This window comes from Sorex fumeus, unplaced genomic scaffold, assembly GCF_029834395.1.
Source record: "Sorex fumeus unplaced genomic scaffold, SorFum_2.1 ptg000063l, whole genome shotgun sequence".
Classification (NCBI taxonomy): Eukaryota; Metazoa; Chordata; class Mammalia; order Eulipotyphla; family Soricidae; genus Sorex; species Sorex fumeus.
Genome location: NW_026606120.1, coordinates 57209156 through 57235596, shown reverse-complemented (window position 1 = coordinate 57235596; position 26441 = coordinate 57209156). Strand labels below are relative to the sequence as shown.

Genomic DNA, 26441 nt, shown 5'->3' with positions numbered 1-26441 from the left:
GAATTACCAGGTTCTGGAAGACCCCACCAGAAAAAGCAGATAGAACCATGGCTCTGATAGGAGTATATTAGATACTTATTGGATATCAGCTTTGATGTCATGGGAAATATTCTCTCTATATATATCATTGTTCCAAAAGTGGGTGATTTCCAGCAGGGGTATGGGGACATGTGCTGGAATGGTCCAGGGGGGATTGGAGTAGTAGTCCCCAAATGGGGGGATCACTTTCTATTTGTCTGCTTAAAGGCAAATTTCCAGGAGGGATGTTGAATGCTGTTTTTCATGAAAAACAGGCAATAGGCCAAATTAGTTTTGGAACCTCTGCTCTAGACTAATAAGGCCTGGCCGTATGTCCCAATAACACCCAAAGTAATCCTATTTTCAAAATACTTAGTAAATTTCATTTAATTGCTTATTTGCCTCTCTTCCTCTGGTTTTGAGATCCAAAGGAACAGAGATCCCATTTTGGCCGTCGATGTATTACTACAATCAGTACAGGATACTCATGCAGCAAATTTTTATTGAATGGAGTGTCTAAATGAATGAACAGAGGGAATAGCAAGAATAAGGGGCAGAAGAGAGGTAGAGAGAGATTGTGTTCAGGTAATGTGATGACTGAAACAGCAGGAATGAAGTCAGGAATGGCAAATTCCTTCATATAATAAACATTTAGAGAATGTTTACTATATTCAGGGGAGCAGGAAATAACAATAACTGCTTAATATGTTAGAGGTCAATCTAGTTAGCTTTATATTACAGAGAAATGTACATAGCAGATCCTGAAGGAACAAGGTTTCTGGGCCAGGTCATACCCTGTAGAAAATGCTTGGTGATCTATTTAATCAGGACTGTAACCCTTGAGACAGACCAGCCTGAGAATGTCAATGAGGCAACTGAAGGGGACTATGTGGACAAGAGAATTCATGTTTCCTCTGAAGCAGTACACAAAGCTTCAATTAATTTTTGCCAAGTGGAATTTAAGAGCCAGGTTTTATATTCCACTTCTTAAGGAAGAAATACATATATTTCTTTCAAGTTCTTGATTTTCTAAAGCTAGCAACTAAAAAAAGAATAATAATACACTAAAAGCCAATCAAAATACACTTATGGTTGAGGGTGGTCACAAAGCACCAATTTACACGATCAAATGAAAGTCTGATTCTTCACCCTGCAAGATAATGACCATGGAAGAGTTTCAAAAGGGAACTCTGGGCCCAAGTGACAGTGCAGTGGGTAAGGCACTTGCTTGTATGCAGCAGACACAGGTTCAATCCCCAGCACCCTATATAATCCTCAGAGCACCATTAGATGTGATTCCTGAGTGGAGAGCCAGGAGTAACTCTGGAGCATTGCCAGGTGTGGCTCAAAAACAAAACAAGGCAACTCTAAAGGATAGAGAGAAGCTTGCCTTGTTTTCTGGAAACCTTGGTTGAATCCCCAGCACTACATATGGTACCTCAGCACTTCCTTGGTCCACACCTGAACACAGAGCCAGGAATAGCTTCAAAGCACCACTCAATTTGGTTGCAAAACCCACAAATCAAAACAAAATAAAAAAGACAACTCTGTACCAGATAGTTTTTCCTGGTAGCATCACTTTAAGAAAAATTCCACTTATAGTTTTAAACATATGGGGAAAATTTGAGATGGTAAAACAGAGAGAGAGATGTCTCTACTTCTCAATAGATTTTTAAAAGAACATATTTTTTAAGTGCTTATTTCTGTGAAGTTTATATGCATATTTCAAAGACTAAGGATTTGGAATTAAATGCCTCGTAAAGGAAATAGACTCAGTAGAAAGGTAAGGGGATGTGCATGATAGCCCTACCAGTGACAGTACTGAAAACCACAGTGCTTCAAAAAAGGGGAAAGGTGGGAAGGAAAAAAAGAAAACTACCTGCCATAGAGGCAGGATGGAGAGCGGGAGGGAAATTGGGGATACTAGTGGAGAAAAGCAGACATTGGTGAAGAGACCGGTGTTGGATCATTGTATGCCTAAAACTTAATCATGAATAACTTTGTAATTCATGGTGATTCAATTAAAACATTTTTTTTAAAGGTAGAAAGAATTAACCCAATTTTGGATTCTGAAACATCTTAACTATCAAGCCGCCTGGAGCCTTATCTTTTAGGCATGTGAAACTGCTGCTAGCTGAATATTTAATTTACAAAATTTAATAAAATGGTAACAAATACACTTAAGAAATACAAGTAGTAGGTGTGTATAAGCACATCAATGTCTCATATAAGCAATGTGTATAGCTACTCCCTCATTCTTTTCAGATGAAAAGTAGAAGCAGTTTCATTTCATTATTTCAGATGACTATGTGACATTTATAACTATAAATCTATTGGGGAGGGTGGTTTCTGGCCCTCACCTGGACGTGCTCAGGGCTTACTCCTGGCTCGGTGATCAGAAATCACTGCTGGTAATGTTTGTGGGACTCTGGGACCATAAGCTGTGCCAGGGAGTTAACCAAGGTAAGCAGAATGCAAGACAAAAGCCTTAACCCATGTACTACCTCTCTATTTTGATGACAAATAACACTTTTTTCTATGATATTAGGATGGCAAGTTGCTCATCAAGAATTCACCTTCCTGTAACAATAATGTTCCTTCTATGGAAAATGTTGTCTTTAAAGCTACCAATTTTGTAAGTTCATCAAAAATACTTAACAACATTTTTAAAAAGACACAAACAAAAAAATCTGCCAAATAAAAAACCAGAATAGAAAACATGTTAAAGTCAACAGAGGCTGGGGAGATAGCTCAGAAAAACTGTGCACAAGTTTTGTATGCTAGAGGCCCAGGGAACCCTGGCACAAAGTACCATCAGGAGCGACCCTGAGCTCTATGCTGACAGTAGCCCTGGCGCAGCACTGAGCATGGCCCAAAGGCAAAAGTAGAACATAAAACAAAATGTAAACTGTTGTCCAATGCTATTATACTCACGAAATTGCTTCTTCTCTGTTTTCTCCCCAGGAAAAGCAGTGCCCAAATTGGGAATCTGCAAATTCATGAAGTCCCCCTGCAGCAGCAACACTGAAATAACCCCAAACGTTCTTGTTGCTGCGGAAATTCAGCTCCTGAACTGTTCCTGAGCTTGGCTTAAAACCCTGTTAAAAAATAAAGAGTATGAAAATCAAAAGTGTATTTTTAAGGAAGAGTGCGTTCAGAAATTCATTGCTTAGGCTTTGTATTAAACACACACAAAAGCAGAAATTACACACACACACACACACACACACACACACACACACACAAGGCTTGAGTCAATATCCAGTACTATAGACCCACTGAAAACTAGTAGTTACTGAAGTACAATTAACTGGCCAATGGCAAAGATCAGTTATTGGTCTGGTTGTCCTGAAATCTCTATAAATTTCCATCTCCAGAGGAAGTCACAAGATATTTCAAACTGCCCTCAAATAGGATTTCCCCCACTTTCCTCTCACAGGTTATTCCAGGAGAACCCTAGGGGAGTGGTGGCGAGGGGGGAAGGGGGAAGCCTAGTGCTCCCACATATAACGTATATGTTCCAGCCCTTTTACTTATCTGTCATCTTCTTTGTCTCCCTTGATAAAGTTCATCTTCTTGATAAAGTTCACAAAGCAAACAAGAAAGTAAGTCTTTCAAGGGGCCCAAGCAATAGTACAGTGGGTACAGCACATGGGGCATTTGCCTTGCACGCAGCCAACCCAGGTTCAATACCTGGCATCCATACAATGCCCTGAGCATCACCAGGAGTATATTCTTGAGTACATAGACAATATTAACCCTTGAGCACCACCATGTGTGGTCCCCCCCCCCCAAAAAAAAAAAGAAAAAGAAAGAGGAAAAGGGAAAGGAAAAGGAAAAGGAAAGGAAAGGGTCTTTTAACTTTTAAGTGATGGGATTACCTCATCTGGATTTTCACTAGTGATCCGAGCAGCAATAACATGGCCCCGTGGGCAAGGAACATGAGCAGAATTTTCAAAATCAATGGGTGCATCACCCCAGGGAGATACACCATACATCATACGTATATCCTTGATTCTGTATAGAGGGATCCCCATGGCAATCTGAAAGGGAAAAAAATACATCATTTTCTAGCTACATTTTTTAAAACATGAAGGCCGTTAGATTACCTATAAAAAATTTCACTATATAAGCCACCACATAAACCATATTTTACAGCCAATATTATATGATTGGGCTGGAGCGATAGCACAGCAGGTAGGGCATTTGCCTTGCAAGCGGCCAACATGGCTGACCCGAGTTCGATTCCTCCACCCCTCTCGGAGAGCACGGCAAGCTACCCAGAGTATCTCGCCCACACAGCAAAGCCTGGCAAGCTACCCGTGACGTATTCAATATGACAAACACAGTAAAAACAAGTCTCACAATGGAGATGATACTGGGCCCGCTTGAGCAAATCGATGAACAATGGGAGGACAGTGACAGTGATTATATAATTATTCAAAGAGTAACTCCAAGTTACTTGAAACACAATGTCACCATTGATGTACTATATCCAAAAAGTGTCTCATTGCAATACTAATGATTTTTGCTTCCATTATCATTTTTCCATTTCTTTACTTTTTGGTTAAAAAAAAATCAAGGAAATAATCTATGTTAATGGTTATCCTGAGGGCTGGAGCGATAGCACAGCGGGTAGGGCGTTCGCCTTACACGCGGCCAACATGGCCGACCCGAGTTCGATTCCTCCACCCCTCTCGGAGAGCCCGGCAAGCTACCGAGAGTATTCGATATGCCAGACACAGTAACAACAAAGTCTCCAATGGAGACGTTACTGGGCCCGCTCGAGCAAATGGTTATCCTGAAAGGTCAGATAGCTGGACAGTCTTACCTGTCCATATTCATCTCCTCTGCTCCCACAAATCACCAGTGGAAGTACACAATCACCTAACTCTAACCAGAGCTCCGAAAGGATTCACAGTGTGTCCAAAGAACATGTTTGAAATAATTTAAAATCTAATTTTTAGCAATTAGTGCTTTCCCTTAACATCTGTTTCTAGGATAAATGGAGAAAATATTCACGATAAATATTATAAAAGTGTAATGCCACAGTCCTACCAGAGAAATGGCCAAAAAATCTAAACCACCACTCTTATGGTGGAACTATTTCAACACTGACTAGTAAAGGGAATGGAAGACAATTACATAATTGTCAAGTGTGCTGCTATTTTAAGGTACTGGGGCTTCATCCAACCCAGGATCTCCCCACTGATGCTATAGTTTATAATAAACTGATGAAGCTTTTAGTAAACGACACTATCTTTAGTTCTCTTTTTCAAAAATATCATAGTTCACAATTAAATTGTTTAGTTAAACACAATATTCCTAGGTTTGAATGACATATGGAAAACTAACCCACATATCATAAACCACACAAGCGTGAGGTGAACATTAGCTTAGACTCAGATAGGAGGTACTTTTCTCTTATCAGACCCTGGTTAATCCAGTTTTTCTACTTCTATGACATTCCAGACTTCCCCAACCAACCCACTGAGCCAAGGTTAAGGTGACTCACCTGGAGCTGCGCTGCAGGGAGATTGACATCAGCTACCATCTCTGTACAAGGGTGCTCCACCTGTAGCCGGGGGTTCAGTTCCAGGAAGTAGAAGCTGCCATCTTGGCTATAGAGGTATTCCACAGTTCCAGCACTCACATAACCAACCATTTTGGCAAGTTTCACCGCACACTCAATGGAGAAAGATGCAAACATAAGTAATCTTGTACTGTTGGTGGCTGAGTATCTATAGATACTAACTCAGCTATCAAGTGCCATAAAACACTTTCAGTCAACTGAGAACAAATTTTTTCTGATAATTATACAATATCCTTTGATGGTTAAACTCAATAATTCAAAGTTAAGGGAAAGAGTCATTTTCATGTGACATGAAGGCAACCTCATACTATCAGCCCAAGTATAGGAAAAAACAAAACCACTGTGATACACTCATAGTTGTGCCCTAGCTTCCAGTATTCTTATCTAAAATATTAGATTTTCCAAACTCTAATATAGCTAGTGATTAAGTTTTGAGTAATGTGATACAGCATTGTTGGGTGATATGCAAAATCCATGACTCATGTTTGAAAATAAGCTTATTTTCTACCCAGATTCCCACTTTTCTTTTCTTTTTTTTATTTCTGAGTCACACCTGGCAATGCTCAGGGATTACTCCTGGCTCTGCACTCAGGAATTACTCCTGGCAGTGCTCGGGGGACCACATGGGATGTCGGGGATTGAACCTGGGTCGGCCGTGTGCAAGGCAAATGCCCTACCCGCTAACCTCCAGCCCCCAGGTTTTTCCCTTCGTATGGACAGGAGGAACATGGTCATGAAGGTACAAATCATATTCAAACAGGCAAGTGAGAACACACTAAGATTACCACAAAAAGAACCTGAATCCCAAAATGGGCAGACGGAGTAAAACTGTCCTACTAGTCACCTTAGATTATGTGGAGGAAAAAAAACAATCTTTGGCATCAAGAGAAATAGTACAAGGGATTAAGGTGCTTGCCTACATATCAATCTGGGTTCAATCATTGGAACTATGTATGGTCCCCCGAGCACTGCTAGCAGTGATCTCAGGGCATGGAGCCCGGAGTTAAGTCCTGAGAACTGCCAGGTACAACCCAAAACCTGAAAATATTAACATAATAAATTTCTCCCTTACTTGGACTGTGTCTCTTTTAGATAGCCTACACACTTACCTAAACAGAAATTATCAAATTTGGGCAGAAAGCTGTTTCAGCTGCATATCTGGCTATCCAGTTAGTGACTACATTTCCTAACATTTCCTAACAGTCCTTGCTGCTTGATAAGTGTGACTGTGTACCTGAAATTTGTCCAATGGAATGTGAGCAGAGGTTATATATGTAAATTCTAAAACATATATATTTTAGAATAGGGTTGGAGTTTGGGCTATGCCCAGCTCTGTGGTTGGGGGTTGCTCCCAAAGGTGATCAGGGTACAACGTGGTGCTGGGAATGGGAATTAATCACGGTCAGTGACATGTGCAAACCCCTATCCTGTCTGTCTAGTTCCGTGGATGATATTTTTATACACTTCGACTGTATTTTCTCTGTCTCCCTGCTACAGAACACAACATACACAAAATTTTGTGAGATAACTTTGATCAGCAAGATGATGAGAATCACCCCAGTGAAAAAGTTGACAAACTGCTTTGGGGTAAAGGCCAATTAGTAACATTTCAAGTTTTGGGAGCCATGAACTATCCCATGGTATTATCTGAAGTCACTGACCTATACCTCTGACCTCTCTGTCATATTTACTCAACATGCCAGGCCACGCAGGGATAAAGCAGCCAAAGAGTATATATTTTTAAGAATTAGTACAACTATGTGCCTGTAAAAATTTTTAAAATCAGTTGGTAGATTGGACTTGGCCTGTGACTATAGTTGTCAACTCCTGTCCTAGAAAACGGTACAGCAATAGACCTGGCTCCTCAGTACCAGTTCATCTCCAAACTATAATTAGAAAGGGAAATAAAACTTACACATACTTATATCAGTGACTTTTTTATTTTGATGGCTCTTTAGATTTTATGTTTTGTGGGGTGTTTTTTCCTTTTTCTTTTATGGTGGGAGGTGTCTGGACCATACAGGAGGTGCTACCCCTGGATCTGTGGTCAAGGATCACTTCTGGCAGTGCTCAGGGTATGCTATGCAGTTTCAGGGACTGAACCTGGGAGGGCCATATGCAAACAAAAACCTTAACCCTTGCACTCTTGGGTTAAGACTCTATCTCTATTATAGCAATCTGAGGGCTTCTTAAGGGCTGAGAAGATAGTGCAGGTTGGAGGCATAAGTCCTGTATACACAAGGATTCAAGCTCTATTCTGGCACTGCATGGCCTCCCCAAGTATCTGGCAGCTCTGCAAGCACCACTGAGCAAACACTACAATAGCTCTGTTGGCCCTTAGACTTTCTGAGTGCTAGCTTTGAACTACTGGCACAGCTGGTAAAGTAACCTCAGATGTGGCCCCCTCGCATCCAGAAGACAACCGGGAAGAAAACAAGGATATCTCAATAGATACACAAAGGAATTAAGCTTCCAACACAAACAATATAGTCTGTATGGAATTTAGAAAACAAAGACTGAAAATGTATTTCAAAATTGATGAAGAAATTCACAAATCCAGAAAAGTATGTTCAGATCCCTGAAACAACTATTTTCAAGGAAACCTTTAACATTGCTAACAGATTCTCTTCTGTACAAAAATAGAAAATAGAATATATAAACTTAAAGAGCCTAGAGCATCTTTCAAGAGAGAATGAATGGATTTTCAATAATTCACCTAAAGAATCACTGATAATCAAGCTAGAAAGTAGAACTGTCTACTTATCACCAGCATGTTTTAAAAAACCAAATAGAAATATTAAAAATAAAACATGCGCTGGAGAGATAGTGTAGTGTGACCCACACACAGCCAACCTAGGTTTGATAACTAGCACCTCAGATGGTCCTATGAGCCTCTCGCCAAAAGTATTCCTAAGCACAGAGCCAAGAGTGATACCTGCCCTGCCGGAAAAAAAAATAAAGGCCAAAATAAATAAACAAACAGGGGATTAGGGAGAAAGTTCAAGGAGCATTTGCTCTACATGCTAGAGCCTTAAGTTTGGTGGCCAACACTGCATATGTCCATTACAGCCACCAAACATGACTGGGAATAGCACTGAGCACTACCACCAGGTAAGGCCCCCAAACAACAAACAATACAAAACAAAAAATCAGAAAACATTTTTCTTTTATCCCTATTCAAAATAGTGCAGATGTTTTCCAAACCTGTTAGTTATTTTAAGAGCTTAAAATGTTTATTGGTGGGTTAGGGAGACAATATGGGGGTTAGGGTACTTACTTTGCAAAAGCCCAATCCCCATTCAATCCCCAGCACGTGACTCCCCCTAGCATCAACTGATGTTTCTTCCCTGGCAGCCCCACCAAGCACTGCCAGGGTGGCCCTGTTGGTCACACCATGCAGGGCCTGCATAGTATCACATCCTGCAATGAACCACTGGACTGGCTGATTGAAAACTGCTGGGAGCGACACCAGGGTCCCTAGGCACTGGTCAGGAGGCCCCCCAAAATAAAAAAATAAAATATTCATTGGCAACACATCCAGAACAGTAAAATTATTACTTCTCTAGGGAAAAAAAAATACAATTTTATCAATTATCAAGAATCATTTCAGGGACCAGAGTGATAGTACAGTGGGTAAGGCGTTTACCATGCATGCACTTGACCCGTGTTCAATCCCTGGTGTCCCATATGATCCCCTGAGCCTACCAGGAGTGGTCCCTGAGTGCAGAGTCAGGAGTCAGACCTGAGTACTGCCAGGTATAGACCAAAAATTAAAAGAAAAAAACAAAACAAAACAGAATCATTCCTTAAAATCCAGCTATTCTTATTAGTATATGAATTGAATGAGCAACAGTTAATTCTCTGTAAGAAAACAGTAATTGTAGCATTTTTCATATACATACCTGTTCCATGTGTTCGAATACTGCTGGAGTAGCAATAGCAGCAGGTGCCTCTTCAATAATCTTCTGATGCCTCCGCTGTACTGAGCAATCACGACCAAACAAAGAGATGGCATTGCCATACTGATCTGCTAAGATCTGCACCTCCAGATGACGTGACTGTTTGGCCAATCTCATTACAAATATAGGTGATCCAGGGACTTCAGCTTGAACCTAGAACAGAGAGGAAATAAAATTAAAACAAATTATTAAGTGACATTTGTATCTCCTGATGAGCTGCTTTAATTCCAAAAGGCAGGCAGATGCCTACAGTGTCAAGGATCATATTAATCAGGAGAAATACAAGCGCAAATAAAATATAGCTCATGCCCTCCCTCTATTTTTAGGATACCACATTCTTAATTACACAACCAAAAGTAACTGGTAAAAAGTATGAACATCCAATATTTCAAGGTAAAGAACAAAATATTTTGAAAACACACACGCATCCCAGAAGAGGGTAAAACACTGCCATCAACTCCAGTCAAATATACAGCTTGCTCCCAGGGTTGGAGAAATAATACAGCAGATAATGTGCTTGCCTTTCACACAGCTCACCTGGGATGGATCCCCAGGCACCACTATGTTCCCCCAAGTCTCATGAGAAGTGATCCTTGAGGACAACCAGGTGTGGCCCAAAAAAACAAAAATTAGGACAATATATAACTTGCTCCAGACTAGGTGCTTTTCTGGTTCACCTGACATTAAATACAGTAATTACTATAGTCAAAGGACTTCTGTTTTGAAGCATATTAATACTGGATGCAGAACATGTTCTCTTCCTTTCTCTCCCTCCTGCCCACCCCTGTTTTTGGTCCACACCTAGCAGTGCTCAGAGGACCATATGGGATGCTGGGTATTGAACCCAGATTGACCATATGCAGAACAAACACCCTACCTACTGTACTATCACTTTAGCCCCATCCTTTCTCTTCAATAAGAGGAGTGAGATGGATGACTAATTCTAATAAACCTAGATGTGGCTCTTTCTACACCAATTTTGTAGGGCTCAAAGAATCTTTGACTCTGCATTCACTATAATCTTTTATCTTTTTTAGCCCAAGAAAAATTTTAGTCATTATATCTTCAAATATTGGTCCTACTCGTTCTGCCTTCATAGATAATCAGAGTACATAACATAGATCACCTTGCTGTATCCCATGTGTCATTATGTTCTATATTTTTTATGTTCTATTGTGCTACAGAATATATCACCTTAAAACTCAGTGGCTTATTTCGGATATGAACATTTATTTGTACATGATGCTGCACTTATCTGCTAGTTCTCTGGGTCTTGGTTGGGATTTATGTGCAGTCAAAAGATTTTTGTTTTCAGTTGTGAAGTATCTTAATATTGGATATAGAACTCTATAGCAGCAACTCTTTTCTTTCAAAACTTGGTGGCTGAATGGTACTGAGAGGTCTCACTTAAATTTCTGGTGACTTAAATTGATTGCAACAGTCCATCTCTACTAATTTCATCCTTCAGTAAGCTACATTGGGCTTCTTCAACAGTCTTCCAAGAATGAGGATAAAGCAATAAAGCTTTTTCAGGCTATACAGAATCATAGGAGGCCAATCTGGTTACATTCTAATGGTCTAGGCAAGACATAAGACCAGCTAAGATCAATGGAGTGGGAAAAGCAAAGCCTGCTCTTACAGGGAGGAAAGGCAAAGTCAAAATGTAAAAGAACATATACAACAAAAGAAGTTACTGTAGCCATCTCTGCAAACACTCCACTAGTTTCACCCTCTGGTCACAATAATTCATAGAACTCTCACATGCAAGACAGATTCATTCCTCCCAAGACCCCCAAAAATCTTATCCAATAATGACATTAGACTTGATGTCCATTCTCTCATGAGTCATATCCAGAAGCAAACGATGTCATATGGGTTCAATAATAACTCAGGTACAATTTCTTTTGATCCAAAGACCTGAGACCTGGGAACTAAAAAGACAAGTGCTCTCCCAGCACCCCAATATTTAATAACAAAATGGGGAGAGGTGAATGTAAAAGATATTCCTGTTCAAAGACAGGAAGATGGGAAGTCATCACTGGTCCATATCAATTCTGAAATCCAGATGGGTATATGTTGCCAGGTTCCGAAAATCCACGGGTATGTTTTAATTCCCATATTGTTCTTGTAGTTTCCTAATCCATGACTCCTCTCTGCTCCCAGCTCTATCCTCTGAGTTCCCATTTGTTCTGAGAAATCCATTTTCAGAAATGACCATCGACTGATTTTATTTTTGATAACTTCTCTGCCATGTGTTATTGGTCAAAAATAAATCACAAGATCAACCAAAATTAAAAAGGTGGGAAAAGAAACTATTTGATTGAGGGAGCGACAAAATCCTGTTGTAAATGGGCATGTATCTAGAGATGGAATGAGTTTTCCTGGTCCTTTTATTTATTTTTGTGTGAAAGAACAAGGTCTTCATGTACTGAGAAGCAGAAGACAAGTGGGCAGGGCAGGCCAGTCAGTGAAGATGCCCTGGAAGCAGGCACTGTCTTTCTGGTCCTTCTGCCAGATCTTGGCCTTCAAGGTATGCAGTTTCTAGCTCACCATGGGTGCCAGGGTAGGGTCCAGCTGCAGCCTTGGCAAAGTTAGCCTGGGCCTTCTGGGCATTCTGCACAGCTGTGTGAGCCTTGCCCCACTTGAATCAAGTGTTCATGTTGTCATTGGTGAGGATGGAAAAGCAGTGGTCCAGGGCTTTGTCCTCCTAGGCCACCAGCCTGCACTGACAATAGTTGAGCAGCAGCAGAGTGATCTACTAGTCCAGCTGGATCTAGCCCTGGGAGCCAGGCTGTTCCTTCATCTGTAGATTCTTGAGGCAGGTGATGGCATCACGGTACTTGGCAGCTGCTTCCTGCACGTGGCCCTCATGATACAGCTGGTTCCCCTCCTGGTGGAGCTGCATCTCCTTCACCTTCTTTTCCATCATGACTCAGGAGTCCTACTGGTATGTACTGGGGTTCTCCACCTTTAGCATTCTATATTGAGAACCAGAGGTTGGGGATGCTGCTGCAGGACACTCAGGTCTGCGTGACCCAGTAACATGCCATTGTGCAATCTGGGCCATACTGCAGCAGAGCCACTGACCCTCCATCAGGTCTTTGCCCACTACAATGCTGTGAAGACTCTTGGCCACCAGTGGGTAGGAAACCATGTGCTTGATGTCACAGTGGAAGTTGAAGATCTCCCTGAAACACATGGTGCACATGATGGTCTCCCACACAGACAGTCTGAACTTCTTGCTGATGAGAAGCTCCATGGATTGGCCCTGTGCCCAGCTATCATCCAGTACGGCAGCGTCCTTTGTCAATATGCAGCCTGGTAATGGAATGTGGCCTTGGTTCCATCCTGATAGTCAGGGAGGGCTCCTTGGCCCTCCTGTATCACATGCTTTTGGATCCCATTCTGGTGGAGTCTAGTGATGACAGCCACCATCCTCCTTCCTCGCCACTCTCTCCTGGTCACTTTTACATACCATCTCTCTCATGTGCCATTCTTTATTTTTCACTTTTTTTTGTCTTTTCAAGCTTTGGTATTTTCTTCTCACCTCCAATTCAATGACTAATTGATGAACCACATTTAGTATGTTATTAAACTCATCTATTCACTTCTCAATTTTAGTTATCACACTTTCAATTTTGAAATTTCCACTTATCTCTTCTGTAGTTTCCAGTTTTCTGTCAAGATTTCTAATTCTTTCTTTAATTTCCTGGAGTTTATTAATTAATAGATTTTTAAAGTCCTTCTTGTACAGATTTATTGAGTCTGGGGTATGACCCTCCCGTTGTTCATCGATTTGCTCGAGTGGGCCCAATAACGTCTCCATTGGAGATTTTGTTGTTACTGTGTTTGGCATATCGAATACATCACGGGTGGCTTGCCAGGCTCTTCCATGCGGGCGAGATATTCTCGGTAGCTTGCCGGGTTCTCCGAGAGGGGCGGAGGAATCAAACTCGGGTCGGCCATGTTGGCTGCATGCAAGGCAAACGCCCTACCGCTGTGCTATCACTCCAGCCCCAGATTTATTAAACTTCTATAAATCTATTTTTATACTGACTTAAATTTTTTCTTAATTTTCAACCATGTAATCTGATACGCCTACTTTTTTTAATTGCTTGATACTGCCTTTGCAATATGAATAAAAATAATTTAAGGTCTTGGATATTATCTTTCTGTAAAGAATATTTATATCTTTTTCCTACACATTGCTAGGTATATTAGCAATCACATAACACCTAGTTAGAATCAAGGGCTGAATATTTTGACACTGAGATTTAGTGTCTGTGAGGACTCGATCAGTTCTAGATCACCTTTTTGAGTGGGAAGGGGTCACACCAGGCAATGCTTCGGGGTTACTTCTGGCTCTGCACTAAGGAATTATTTCTGGCAGTGCACAAGGGACCCTCTATGAGGTGCTAGGTATTGAACCTGGGTCAGCCGCATGCAAGGCAAACACTCTACACACTGTACTGTCACTCAAGCCCCAGTTCTAGTTCATTCTTCACCCATAGCACCCTCCTCATTGAACACTAAAATTTAAGTTGGCCTGATTAGTCTTTTTTTAAAATTTATATCATAAAATTTAATTGCAAAGACCAATAAAATGCCCATCACTTTTTTTTTTTATGTAGGAGAACTGCTATTTATTCAGCCACTGATTAGCTGATTGAATTGGGCATGAACTCCACCTTACATTTTTTTTCCCATTTTTTATAATTTTATTTATTGGACCACTGTGAGAGCAGTTACAAAGCTTTCGGGTTTAAGACCCAGTCATACAATGAAACACCTACACCTTCACCAGTGCCCATTCTCCACTCCAATAAACCCCAGTATACCCCCGTCCCATACTCTACCCCTACCTGTGGGGCAGATGATTTCCACAACTACCTAATTTTTGGCCGTTTACTTTCTTGGTAAACTTTGCCCCAAGTTTTGGTGTCTGTCTGGTCAAAGGCACAGCAGCAATTTAGGGTATCTGGAAGCCTGAAGGCACCATCAGGCTCTGATGCACTCGCCTCACAGGTACAGAGTGACCTGCTGGCAGCACCATATCCCCAGGCCTGATTACTCTTTTGAGAACTACTGAAAAAGGCAAGAGTGATCCTCAAAGGGCTGGAGCACATGTTCTGCATGCAAGAAACCAGGTTTGAATCCTAGCACGGTAGGTCCCCTAGGCAACACTGGGACCCTAGTCAGCTGATCAACTAGTCCTTTTTTTGGGGGAGAGGAGGACCACACTTGGCAATGCTGTGGGGCAATATGTTATGCCAGGGACTGAACCCAGGTCAGCCACATGCAAGGCAAGGTCTCTACCCCACTGTACTGTTGTGCCAGCCCCAATCAACTGCTTTTTCTTAAACTATAAGATAACTCGATGTAAAAGCAGCTCAAACATCAGATCCACACCACAAGGTAAGAGCTAGCTGAGAAACTGAGTATTTCTACCTAACACAATAATTCTTTTTCAACTACCTGAGTAAAAACTTATATTGGACATAATAAACATTTTCCCAAAGCTTATTTAATAAACAGGTGGTGGCTAGAGAGAAAGACAATTAGTTAAAGACAAAACGAAACTGTACATATGCATATTAGAACAGTATTTTATGGACATCCAAATTAAAAAGCATTAATTTCAATTATCTACCTTTGATACATGCAACAGTTCACACAAACAAAACAAAACAAAAATGTCCACTCTACCTGTCTGAAGAGGTTAGGGAAGTCGTCTGCATTATTGACTTTCCTAATTCCCTTTCCTCCTCCTCCTTCTGAGGCCTTGATCATTACCGGATAACCCACTTCTTCTGCTGCCTTCAAGAAGAAAGGAAAAGTGAAAATTGGTATTAGCAAAGAAGAAGAAAACCGGTATTTTTATCCTTTTAGAATGTTGTCACTTGGTAGGTCTTTATGTAGTAAAACAGGATGATTCTGAAGACAAAACATTATGGTAAGAAAATAATAGAACATTATAATATTAAACTAAAGAAAACTGGCACTTTCATATGTTAAAGAAATAGTGAATATAGGGCCACATATGTGATTCAGTGACAGAAAACAGCCATTCATGTAGGAGATCCTATTTAAACAAATTTAAACAAACACACACACTTCTTTAGCTCATAGTCCTATCTCATCTGAACTTCCCTTAATTCGATTCTTTTCATGCTTACAAGCAGAATGATGGATTTAATCACTGGCAATAAAAGATGAAAGGAACAATCATAAATATTGAGATCCTGTGTTCAATGCTCAGCATAAAATACTATGTTCATATATGGCATGTATGCATTCATTTGAGCACATACGTAAGTGCAAAAAAAAAATACCTCATCTAGAATATAGACCAGTGGTGATTTATAAGTGGAAGATGAACATATGTTAACTTTCACTTTTTACTGTATACATGCCTGTTATTGAAATCTTATAGTATGCAGATACTAATTTATTGCCCATCACTTTTATTTAAAAATTAAAATAAGTGTTTTAATTATTGTAAATTGATAACTTGAATATAAATTCTCACAAAATATCAAACAAATCACTCTCATGTGCCAAGAAACTTCTGTAAAATACAAAAAGACAAGATATCGAAATATTAAAATTTGCTAGAAATGAACTTTTAACACATGTTGTTTTCAATATTTATAGCACTATATAATAATACGATATAATAATCAGGTGATGATCCTGAAATTTTTTGAGAAATACATGACATTCTATAAAATTGGGAGATAACAGATGTTTCTACCCATCTATTAACCAAATTTTAACAAGAAAATTTTAAATTCTCAAAATGCTTTTTTTGGCAAACCATTTCAGTCCTTTTTAGGGGAAGTTAGTGGGGAGAACTAAACCACACCCTGCAGTGCTTGGGGCACTCACTCTGGGCACTGGGCTCAGAGGAACCATATGCAGTGCTAGAGACAGACCCCGGTAAGCTGTGTGCAAGGCAAGCACTCTTCCCCATGATACCGTTCTTCCGATTCCCAGTCTTTTAAGGCATATACTATAACGATAGCAGAAACTTGTGTCACCACAAAAAGACCATTACAAGTTTTCATTTGTGTCAGTACATGAGAAATGAGAATCTTTAGCTCATAGTCCTATCTCATCTGAACTTCCCTTAATTCGATTCTTTTCATGCTTACAAGCAGAATGATGGATTTAATCACTGGCAATAAAAGATGAAAGGAACAATCATAAATATTGAGAAGACTGAAAAATAAGAGCATTTTGTATATCTGAAAATCACCCATGACTCTAGTGATGGCCATGGGTGAGATTTAGTGTCCGGAGTCAGGAGGGCCTAAACTCAATGCCCACTTTCCATTCTGGGGAGGTGAAATCCAGGCCCATACATGCTGCCCATAACCTCTGATCTTGACCCACCTTTTCTCCTGCAGGATGCCCAGAGTCCCTGTCCAAAAGATCACTTTTGGGACATGAAATGATTGATTAGGTCAAGAGTCAGGGATATGACTCAGTGGTAAAGCACTTACTTGTCCTGCATGTATAACAACCTGTTTTTCATTCACCCAGAGAGAAAAAAAAAAAAGAAAAGAATAACCAAAACAAGTCAGAAAGAAGGTGTCTAATGGGCCAGAGAGTTAGCACAGTAGGTAAGGCACTTGTGTAGCCACAGCTGACCTGGGTTTGATCACTGGCACCACAAAAGGTCCCCTAAGCAATGCCAGGAGTGACCCCTAGGCACAGCCAGATGTGAACCCAAAACAAATTTAAACACACACACACACAAAAGTGGCCTTCAAAAACTGGTATATTCCACTTGATCACCCAAAAAGGAGAGTGGGGGAAGAATTCCTGTCATTTACTTATCTATCCTCTCTCATATTTCCTAAATAAAACTATTCTACATCACTAAAATTAATGAAAATAAAAAATAAATGAAAAATATAGCACAGGTTATTCATTAAATATACATACATATTAGAATAATTTTAATGCCATGAAGAAAGACACTTATAGTAAAACTATAATTTAATTATCTTCATAACTATAATTATGGGGATTTATTAATAAAGGTTATCATAAATAAATAAATAAAAGACTGAAAGAAAATATATGATCAAGTTAATGGGATTTATCTCCAGATGCTAGAATTATATAGGTGGTTTTAGCATCGTATTTTTTAGTTTACTAAATTTTCTGGGCTTGAGCGATAGCACAGCGGTTCGATTTCTCCATCCCTCTCAGAGAGCCCAGCAAGCTACCAAGAGTATCCCAAGTATCCCGCCCACACGACAGAGCCTGGCAAGCTCCCCGGGACGTATTCGATATGCCAAAAACAGTTACAACGAGTCTCACAATGGAGACGTTACTGGTGTCTGGTCAAGCAAATCAATGAAGAGAAGGACAGTGCGACAGTGCAGTGTTACTAAATTTTCTACTAGAAAATTTTTATAATTATATACCCGGGGGCTGGGAGGGAAAGGTTTTTTTCTTTTTTTTTTTGGGGGGGGCCACACCTGGTGCTGCTCAAGGTTTATTTCTGGCTCTGTGGTCAAGGATCACTACTGGTGGGCTGAGGGAACTATATGAAGTCCTGGAGCTTGAACCTGTGTCTACTTCTTGCAAGGCCAGAGACCCTATGCATCTCTCTGGCCTGAAAAAAGAAATTTTAATTGATAAGCAATATACACCTTGTTCTTTAGAAAGGGGTCTTATTGTTCGCAATTATAACAAACAGAATAAAAGCATTTGCAATTAAATTAGAATTATTAATTCTTATTAAGGAGATTATAGGAGATTTTACATTTTAAACTCTTCTTTTATTTATTTTTGCATTTTGGGTGACACTTGGCGATGCACAGGGGTTACTCCTGGCTCTGCACTCAGGAATTACTCCTGGTAGTGCTCAGGGGACCATATGGGATGTTGGGGATCAAAACTGGGTTGGCATGTGCAAGCAAAAGCCCTAACCACTGTACTATCATTCCAGCCCCAGTTTTTTTTTTTTTTAAATGACTTGGAGGCCAGCCACACGTGCTAGGGGAAAAGGAAGCTCAGATAGAGAAGGGAGCACCAAATAAAGGGTGTTGGGAGGATCCTCCCAGGACGGGAGAAGCATGCAGAAAGTAGACTATAGACCAAACGTGATTGCCACTCAATGCCTCTCTTGCAAACCACAGAACCCAAAAGGAGAGAGAGAGAACAAAAGGGAATGACCTGCCACAGAGGCAGGGTGGGATGGGGGGTATGGGGGGTGGGAGGGATGCTGGGACCTGTGGTGGTAGAAAATGTGCACTGGTGGAGGGATGGGTACTTGATCATTGTATAAATGAAACCCAAGCACAAAAATTTGTAAGTCTATAACTGTACCTCACGTGTTTCACTAATAAAATTAATTAAGTAAGTAAATAAATGAAATAAATACAAACAACCAAAAGCAACTGAGAACTCAGCATTCCTCCTGAATTTATACCGGTAGTGTATTTTCTGAACAAGTCTCTTTCATTGTCTATCTGCAGTGAAAACTGAGACTTCCAATTAAATTAAGAAGTGATAAGAGGGGAGCAGATAAGGTTGGAAAAAAGGGTCTCCTGGGTCTTCGCTTTTTACAGGTTAAGTCTTCTGTTGTCTTCTACATTACATTTCATCCAATCTGGTGTAATACACCACCTGGTTTATCAATGTTACAGACTTTGAGTTGTCAAGCAGCCGCAAATGCGACCACGTACTTGGATGGACAATAATTAGAGGAATGCTTTCAGTCTTTCTTGGCCCCCCTTTTTCACTCTGCCCCAAAGGAAAAAAAAGTGAGTTATGACATTGGTCAGCTTGAAAGGAAGAAGTGAGCAAGCATAGCTTAGTCTCTTCTTGTGGGATCAGCCCACTGCACAGAACATATTCTCTTTGTCAGCTTGTAGGCATTAAATAAGCTGAACAGTAAAAGTATTGTCTCCAGAGAGGGAAGTCTGTGGTTACTCAGCACCTCCACAAACCAGTGACAGAATTGTTTAACTTGGGCATTCAAATATGATTGTTGCCACAGGCTTAATTTGATTCCTATCTGCTTGGCTTCTTAGTGCTAAACAAAGACACAAGAAAAAGTATGTTACTTATAGCACAACCCCTGGTCCACTTTCCCAACAAACACTGACAGATAAAGAAGGAGAGAAGAACCAATACTTCCTTAATGCTTTTTTGACAATCTAAAAAACAATCTTTCCAAAAGCTACGCAGGTAGGTGAGAAAGATAGGGCTGGATCCTCAGCAAAACATGGTTCCCTGAGTACCCTGAGTAGTGCTGTAGGTAAGAAACTTGTCTTGACAACATACGAGCATCACCAGAGGTGACACCTGAGCACAGAGCCAGGAGTAGCCCCTGAGCACTGTCAGGTGTGTCATCAAACCAAAAATAAATGATTTTCTCACTTTATAAACATGCATCCTTATCTTACAACTCTAATGCCACATGGGTATGTATCACACATACCAAGCTCCAAATCTCTATGTTTATGACTACAATTGGTCTGTTGAAAAGCATCACTCCCTAGAGATAGTGACCTACCTTCAGGCCATCATCCACATCCTTTACATAACCTTTTTCATAAAGCTCCTGGGGAACATTTAAGATACGTTTTGAAAAATCATTTTCTTGCCAGTCCACACGGAGACCTGAAATAGACAACAGTTATTTTAAAGACTTGGAGGGGAGGTGGTGGTGAGGGGGTGGCAGAGAAACAGTACACTAAGCAGAGTGCTATACAGTCAACCAATGTTTGATCCCCTGAGCACTGCCAGGAGTGATAACTGAGCAGAGAGTCAGGAGTATGTCCGGAACACAACTGGGTTTGGCACATTACTGTCACTGTCCTCCTGTTGTTCATCGATTTGCTTGAGCAGGCCCAGTAACATCTCCATTGTGACAATTGTTACTGTGTTTGGCATATAGAATACGTGATGGGTAACTTGCCAGGCTTTGCCGGGCAGGCGAGATACTCTTGGCAGCTTGCCAAGCTCTCCGAGCAGGGCGGAGGAATTGAACTCGGGTCAGCCATGTTGGCTGCTTGCAAGGCAAATGCCCTACCCGTTGTGCTATCGCTCCAGCCCGGGTTTGGCCCATAAACCAAAAATAAATAAATAAAAAATAAAAACAGTTATGGGGGGCTGGGAGAACTGGAGAGATAATACAGGGATTCAGGTTAGCTTGCATGCAACCAATCCATGTTTGATCCCTGGTATCCTATATGGCCCCCCAAACCCTGTCAAAAGTGATCCCTGTATACAGAGCCAGGAGTAAACTCTGAGCACAACTGGGTGTAACAAAAAACCCCATAGTCAATTAAAAAAAATAAAACAAAATAAAATAAAACAAAAGCAACTACTAGAACTTATTTTTTCTGTCAATTTTCTGTTACACATTCTTAAAACTGCTCTCTTATTTGTCGAAAATTGAGGTCAGAGAGACAAAAAAACAAAGGATGTCATAAAGCCTAATCAGTCTTTGGATTGATTAGGAAACTTGTATTCTTACACTGAAAAAAGTCAGAAGAGTTCACAGGGAGAAATTTGTAAAAATGCAAGGACACACAAGAGCCTCCTCCCTCAAAAAACAAGCATGTTTTGGACTTTTCACATAAACTCAGCAGGCAAAATACATTCGATTTGTGTGTTCAGGTCTGCTTCAGGGCAGAGGTCTGAGAAATAATTCAATCTTTATGAGCCCTTGGAAATGAAAATGGTGGTTTTATTGGTCTCAGCAGAGTCATGATTCCATGTCCCTGAATGTCCCTGTACTCAAGGGGATTGCTATAGTCTCCCCATTCAAACAAGAACAAATTCAGTCTTTTATTTTAAACTATTTGACCCAGCAGCTCTAGGGAGGATATTGCAATTCCCCTAGAGAGTCAGAGTAACAAGAGCCCAAATCTGCTCAAGACAATGATGCCTCGATTTGAAAGGAATTTTAGTGTATGTCTGTTCCCAGTGCTTAGTAATTAAAAAAAGGAAGCTCATATTTCTATCAGCTATTTTTAATCCACATGGCACCCATCAAAGGCTTCCTCAAAAATAAATCATTTTTAAGACCAGAGAGATGGCATAAAGGGCTAAGCGTATGTTTTGCATGTTGCATGTTGCCTGGGCTTGATCTCCAGCATCTCTTTTCCCCTAATTACTGCTGGAAGGGACCGCAAGATGGAAGGAGTCCCCAAAACCAATACGTATGGCCTTCAAAAATAAAACAAATACATAATTTTAAGGAAAATAAGACCCACTGCATGCCAGAAGACTGACAACCAGCCTCATTTTCTAAATTAAGAGAAAATCAGAGGTTGACTAGTATTAAACAAGCAAAGCAAATCATTAACAGACTGCCACCTGCGACCAAGAACACACTAGTAGGCAAAAATTTGAGTATATGAATGTAAAGTTTTTCTTAGTAATCCAAGTTGCCTCTGAGGCAGATCAAAAGTCAAATCCCACCTAGGAAGTCTTCTGAGGAAAATGCTACACTCTTGCTCAAAGACCTGCATCTACAAGAACACGTGCTTTCTCAGAGTTTCTCCAAATTAAATTTTAAGATCACCTAAATAACAGTCTAGTATCTATGTATCTAGTATAAAATTTATATTCCTAAGACCTGACAATTTGGACTCTATTTCTAGAATCCCAATGTATTTTAAATAAACTGAAGCCCGAACCCATGTCCCCAAATACCTCACTACTGAGCACTCCCGCACTTCAAGGTATAGACAAGAAATCATTTCTTACCACTGCCACTCCAGGGAAGAGTTGGGATACCTGCAGTCTGAGCCACTATGGAAGATGCAATCTTATCCCCCAAAGCCCACATGGCTTGGCTAGGAGGACCTAAAATAAAAGAAGAAAACGCTCTAACACTTTGACCTCATATATTTTGTCCCCTACATAATTAATTTTGTCTTATTCCGCTTTATCAGGACGATCCATAAACTTCATTATGTGGACTACCGTATTTTGAGTTATCGCTATGCCCTTTATAGCATTTAATAAAGCAAGATCTTTACACCAATCTAACTCTGATTTTATTATCCTACATGATCTGAATCAACAAATAACAAAGTTGGTTTGTTTTTATTTTTAGTTTTGTGTTATCAAAGTACCCTAAACATCTCATGAGAAGAAAAAAAGAAAATTGGACAAATAATCAGGATATAAGAAATAAAAGGGAGCAAGCACCACCAAGACTGACCCCTGAATGTAGAGCCAAGAGTAACCTTTGAGTATAACTGAGTGTGACCCAAAATCCCAAACCCTCCAAACTAATAAATAAATAAAAGGGAGAAAAGGGTTTCTCTGAGCATTGATAATTCACTACTAATAACAATAGTAATACAAATAATAATATTATTCAGGCATATGGTTTAATGGGTGAATGCCTGCGTTGTAGCAGTGAGGCCATGAGTGTGATCCCCAGAACCACCTCATATCACCCAGTGAAATCTTGGTGGCACTGCCTTTGAGATCCAAAACCACAGTGTGTGATCTTAAGCACATTACAACCAAGTGTATGTGAGCCCTGCAAACAAAAGTGTTTGAGTACCACAACTAATTATGTAACTCCTGGCTATTACAATAACAAAAGGAAGAGGGTAAAAATTTATTTATTCAGTAATAGTAAGAAAAAGGGTCCAGTGGACATTAAACAGAAGGAAAACAGAATAGAGAATGGATTATAGACAAAACTGATGAAAGACAGAAACAAGTAAGTCAGAAAAGCTTACCCATGAAGGCGATACCATTCTTCAAAAGAAGTTCTGGAAGCTTGGGATTTTCAGAAGCATGACCCCAGCCAGCCCACACTGCCTACAGGGAAACAAAGACTGATCCTTAAAATCTATAGTTTAAGGCTCACAGATGTGACTTAGTGGTAGAGTACTGCATGGATGAGGCCCCCTTCAGAATTCGATCACCATGGGGTTGCCTGAGCACCACCAGCAGTGCTCAGGAGCTACCAAGCACTGCTCATATAGCCCAAAAAACAAAACCAAAAGTGTATACTTTATGAGCCAGGGAGTTGGGTCAAAGTTTTAGAGTGCATGCTTTGAATAGAAGAGATCCAGGTTCAAGCCCTGGCATTATGTGTTATATTATTGCTTTGACCCCATTCTTCAAAAATTTCTTATAATAAAACAATTAGCAGGGGCTGAAGTGGTAGTACAGAAGGTAAGGTGCTTGCCTTGCACACGTTCAATTCCCAACATTCCATATGGTTCCCCAAATCCAGCAGGAGTGATCCCTGAGCACAAAGCCAGGAGTAACCCCTGAGGTATGGCTGGGTGTGGCCCCAAAACAATGAGCAAAACCCCTGTAGAGAACACAACCCAGTTAAAACTAATATTAATAGGTACCTAGAATTAATATTAATAAGTACCTAGAATTGAATTTTTTAGGAAATTCAATTCAGATCATAAGGCCTTTTCTAGAAATACAGATTATTTTTTCAAACTGTGGTGCCACAGTGATAGTATAGAGGGTAGAGAGCTTGTTTTGCATGTGGCCAACCCAGTTTCAATTCCCTGCACCAGGTGGTGCTCCGAGCCCCACCAGAAGTGATCCCTCAATGCAGAGCCAGGAGTAAGACCTGATCACATCTGGGTGTAATCCAAAACAAACAACAACAGCAAAAAACATAAATTGAATTTCTTTGACCACCCAAATCTAGCTTTATATCTAGTGGTTATATTGTTATACAAATCTCAAGGCATTTTTCTCTTTGGGATTTAAGATACTTATCTTAAGCTTTCAAAATAATGTATTAGGGAAGAATAAACCAACTTCTACAGCACCCCATCTTGGGCTAAGAATAATCCACTGAGCACAGGATGTGACTCAGAGACAAACTGCAATACATGACCTGAGTTCAATGTCTGACACTGAAAAATTTTTTAAAGAAAAAAAGAATATACTATTTTTTTTATTCCTATTTCCAATAGGGCTGGAGCGATAGCACAGTGGGTAGGGTGTTTGCTTTGCACGCAGCTGACCCGGGTTCAATTCCTCCATCCCTCTCAGAGAGCCCGGCAAGCTACTGAGAGTATCCCGCCCACACGGCAGAGTCTGGAAAGCTCCCCTGGGCGTATTCTATATGTCAAAAACAGTAACAAGTCTCACAATGGAGACATTACTGGTGCCTGCTTGAGCAAATCGATGAACAATGGGAGGACAGTGCTACAGTACTATTTCCAATAGGAAACTTTTAATTAGTTTAGAGATGGAAAGGATAAACCACCTTTGTAATACCCTTCTAAACCTCCCATTTGTATGTTTGAGTCATTCTATCATTCTTTTTGACTTTATTCCATATAAAGGAGCTTATCCATTTTTAAGAAATACTAATTAAAATCTTAGATAAAACTTTTTATATAACTATGAATATTAAATTTTATACTCAGTCAAAATTTCTTCTCTGGATAACCCCTAGTACCTAACTGTTAAGAAGGCTATATTTGGAATTTGGACTGAAACACGCAACAGCATCTCTTACTTGTACTGGAATCCTTTTAGCAATATCAAGGATCAATTCCACATTTGCATAGTTGTTGTTGTTGGGTCCTCCAGGCACTGGTACATAGTGATCTGCCATCTTGATATATTCTGAAAACACAAGCAAGTCAACAGTGAACACATGCCTTATTCTCAGAACAAAGTCACACAAAACTATGCAAAGGATAAGTATCATGCCAGGCAATCACAGGACTTTGCAAATGAGGTGACCTCCAGGACCATTTAGTCAGAGGTTTAAATCACAGACTTTGATGTCCCTACCCTAACCTGTCAGAAGCTCCTATACCAAAACAGAAGCTCCTATACTCTCCCATCACTATGTGAGGTTTGTGGTGTTTATGGTCCCTGTATATAAAAGGATGAGGTGCCCGCACAGAGGACATGTATGATGATCTTAATACAGGAAAAAGTTCTACTCCTGAAACCCTTTAACTTGAACTACACTCAGAGAATCCTTTTCCTAGGGTTAGGAAGTCAGATAGACTTAACTAACTGAAATTTGCTAAATGGACTTACCTGGAATAGTAAAGATAGTTTGAGACCTTTAAAAGATAACTTCTTCACTTCCTTACATTTTTTTTGCTTTGTATTTCCTTTCAAATTCATTACCTGACATTTCAAATTCATTACCTGACATCTTTCTCTTTCTCGCTTCCTATCCTGGCAATAGCTAGGTGCACAAGGTCTTTTTTGGGGGGTGGGGTGTGCTCAGGGGTTACTCCTGGTTCTGCACACAGAGATTACTTCTGGAGGGCTTGATCAAACCTAGGCTGACCATGTGCAAGGGAAATGCCTTATGTCCTGTAATACTGTTACAGCCCTAAGCACACTGATTACATATTATCTCATCAACAATCCTTTACAAGACAAGCATCACTGATACCTAACTGATTAGAAAATACATAATAGGGCAGTTAAAGTTCACCTCCAATCATCCTATTTAAGGATATCTTTTTTCAATACGGGGTCACACCTAAGATTACTGGGTGGAAGTAGCGAGGATTCCAGGGCAACCACTCCTGAGTTGTGGGAGAGTGTGGGAAGAGATACATATAAATTACTGGGCTCAAACTCAGGGCCTCACCCATGAGAGACATTTTTCTATCACTGAGCCACATCCCCAAGCCACTTTCCTCTTAATTTTAAAAGTTTTTAAGACCGTCTTAAAAAAAAAAAAATCAACTCAAACTAAGCTTCCCAGGACATGGTTCCCCAAGAACCAAGTGACCTCCAAGTACCTCCAAGAATGACACATAAGTTGGAGTGGTATACTCCAGCAGTATACTCCTACTGGCAAGTAGGGCACTTTCCTTGCAGATGGCAGACCTGGGTTCAATCCCTGCCATCCCATATGA

General features: G+C 40.3%; 1 protein-coding gene, 1 non-coding gene and 1 pseudogene across 9 annotated transcripts in view; 1 reads left to right on the top strand and 2 right to left on the bottom strand.

The window, feature by feature from the left end:
• The window catches only part of ACACA (acetyl-CoA carboxylase alpha), a 322008-nt gene that overhangs the window by 180435 nt on the left and 115132 nt on the right, over positions 1-26441 (bottom strand). For all 8 annotated transcript variants that reach the window (XM_056128109.1, XM_056128108.1, XM_056128110.1 and 5 more), the window contains 9 exons: positions 25067-25176; positions 23304-23385; positions 22312-22410; positions 20108-20214; positions 15277-15387; positions 9514-9723; positions 5534-5704; positions 3900-4061; positions 2953-3116 (listed from right to left, as the gene is read on the bottom strand). In XM_056128109.1, the coding sequence (XP_055984084.1) occupies positions 2953-3116; positions 3900-4061; positions 5534-5704; positions 9514-9723; positions 15277-15387; positions 20108-20214; positions 22312-22410; positions 23304-23385; positions 25067-25176 (1216 nt within the window). The remainder of the gene's footprint in view (positions 1-2952; positions 3117-3899; positions 4062-5533; positions 5705-9513; positions 9724-15276; positions 15388-20107; positions 20215-22311; positions 22411-23303; positions 23386-25066; positions 25177-26441) is intronic.
• LOC130036130 (AH receptor-interacting protein-like) lies at positions 12162-13005 on the bottom strand (annotated as a pseudogene).
• On the top strand, positions 16813-16938 carry LOC130036385 (small nucleolar RNA ACA64). Its single transcript, XR_008794415.1, has one exon. It is a non-coding gene; the product is annotated as a small nucleolar RNA ACA64 (small nucleolar RNA).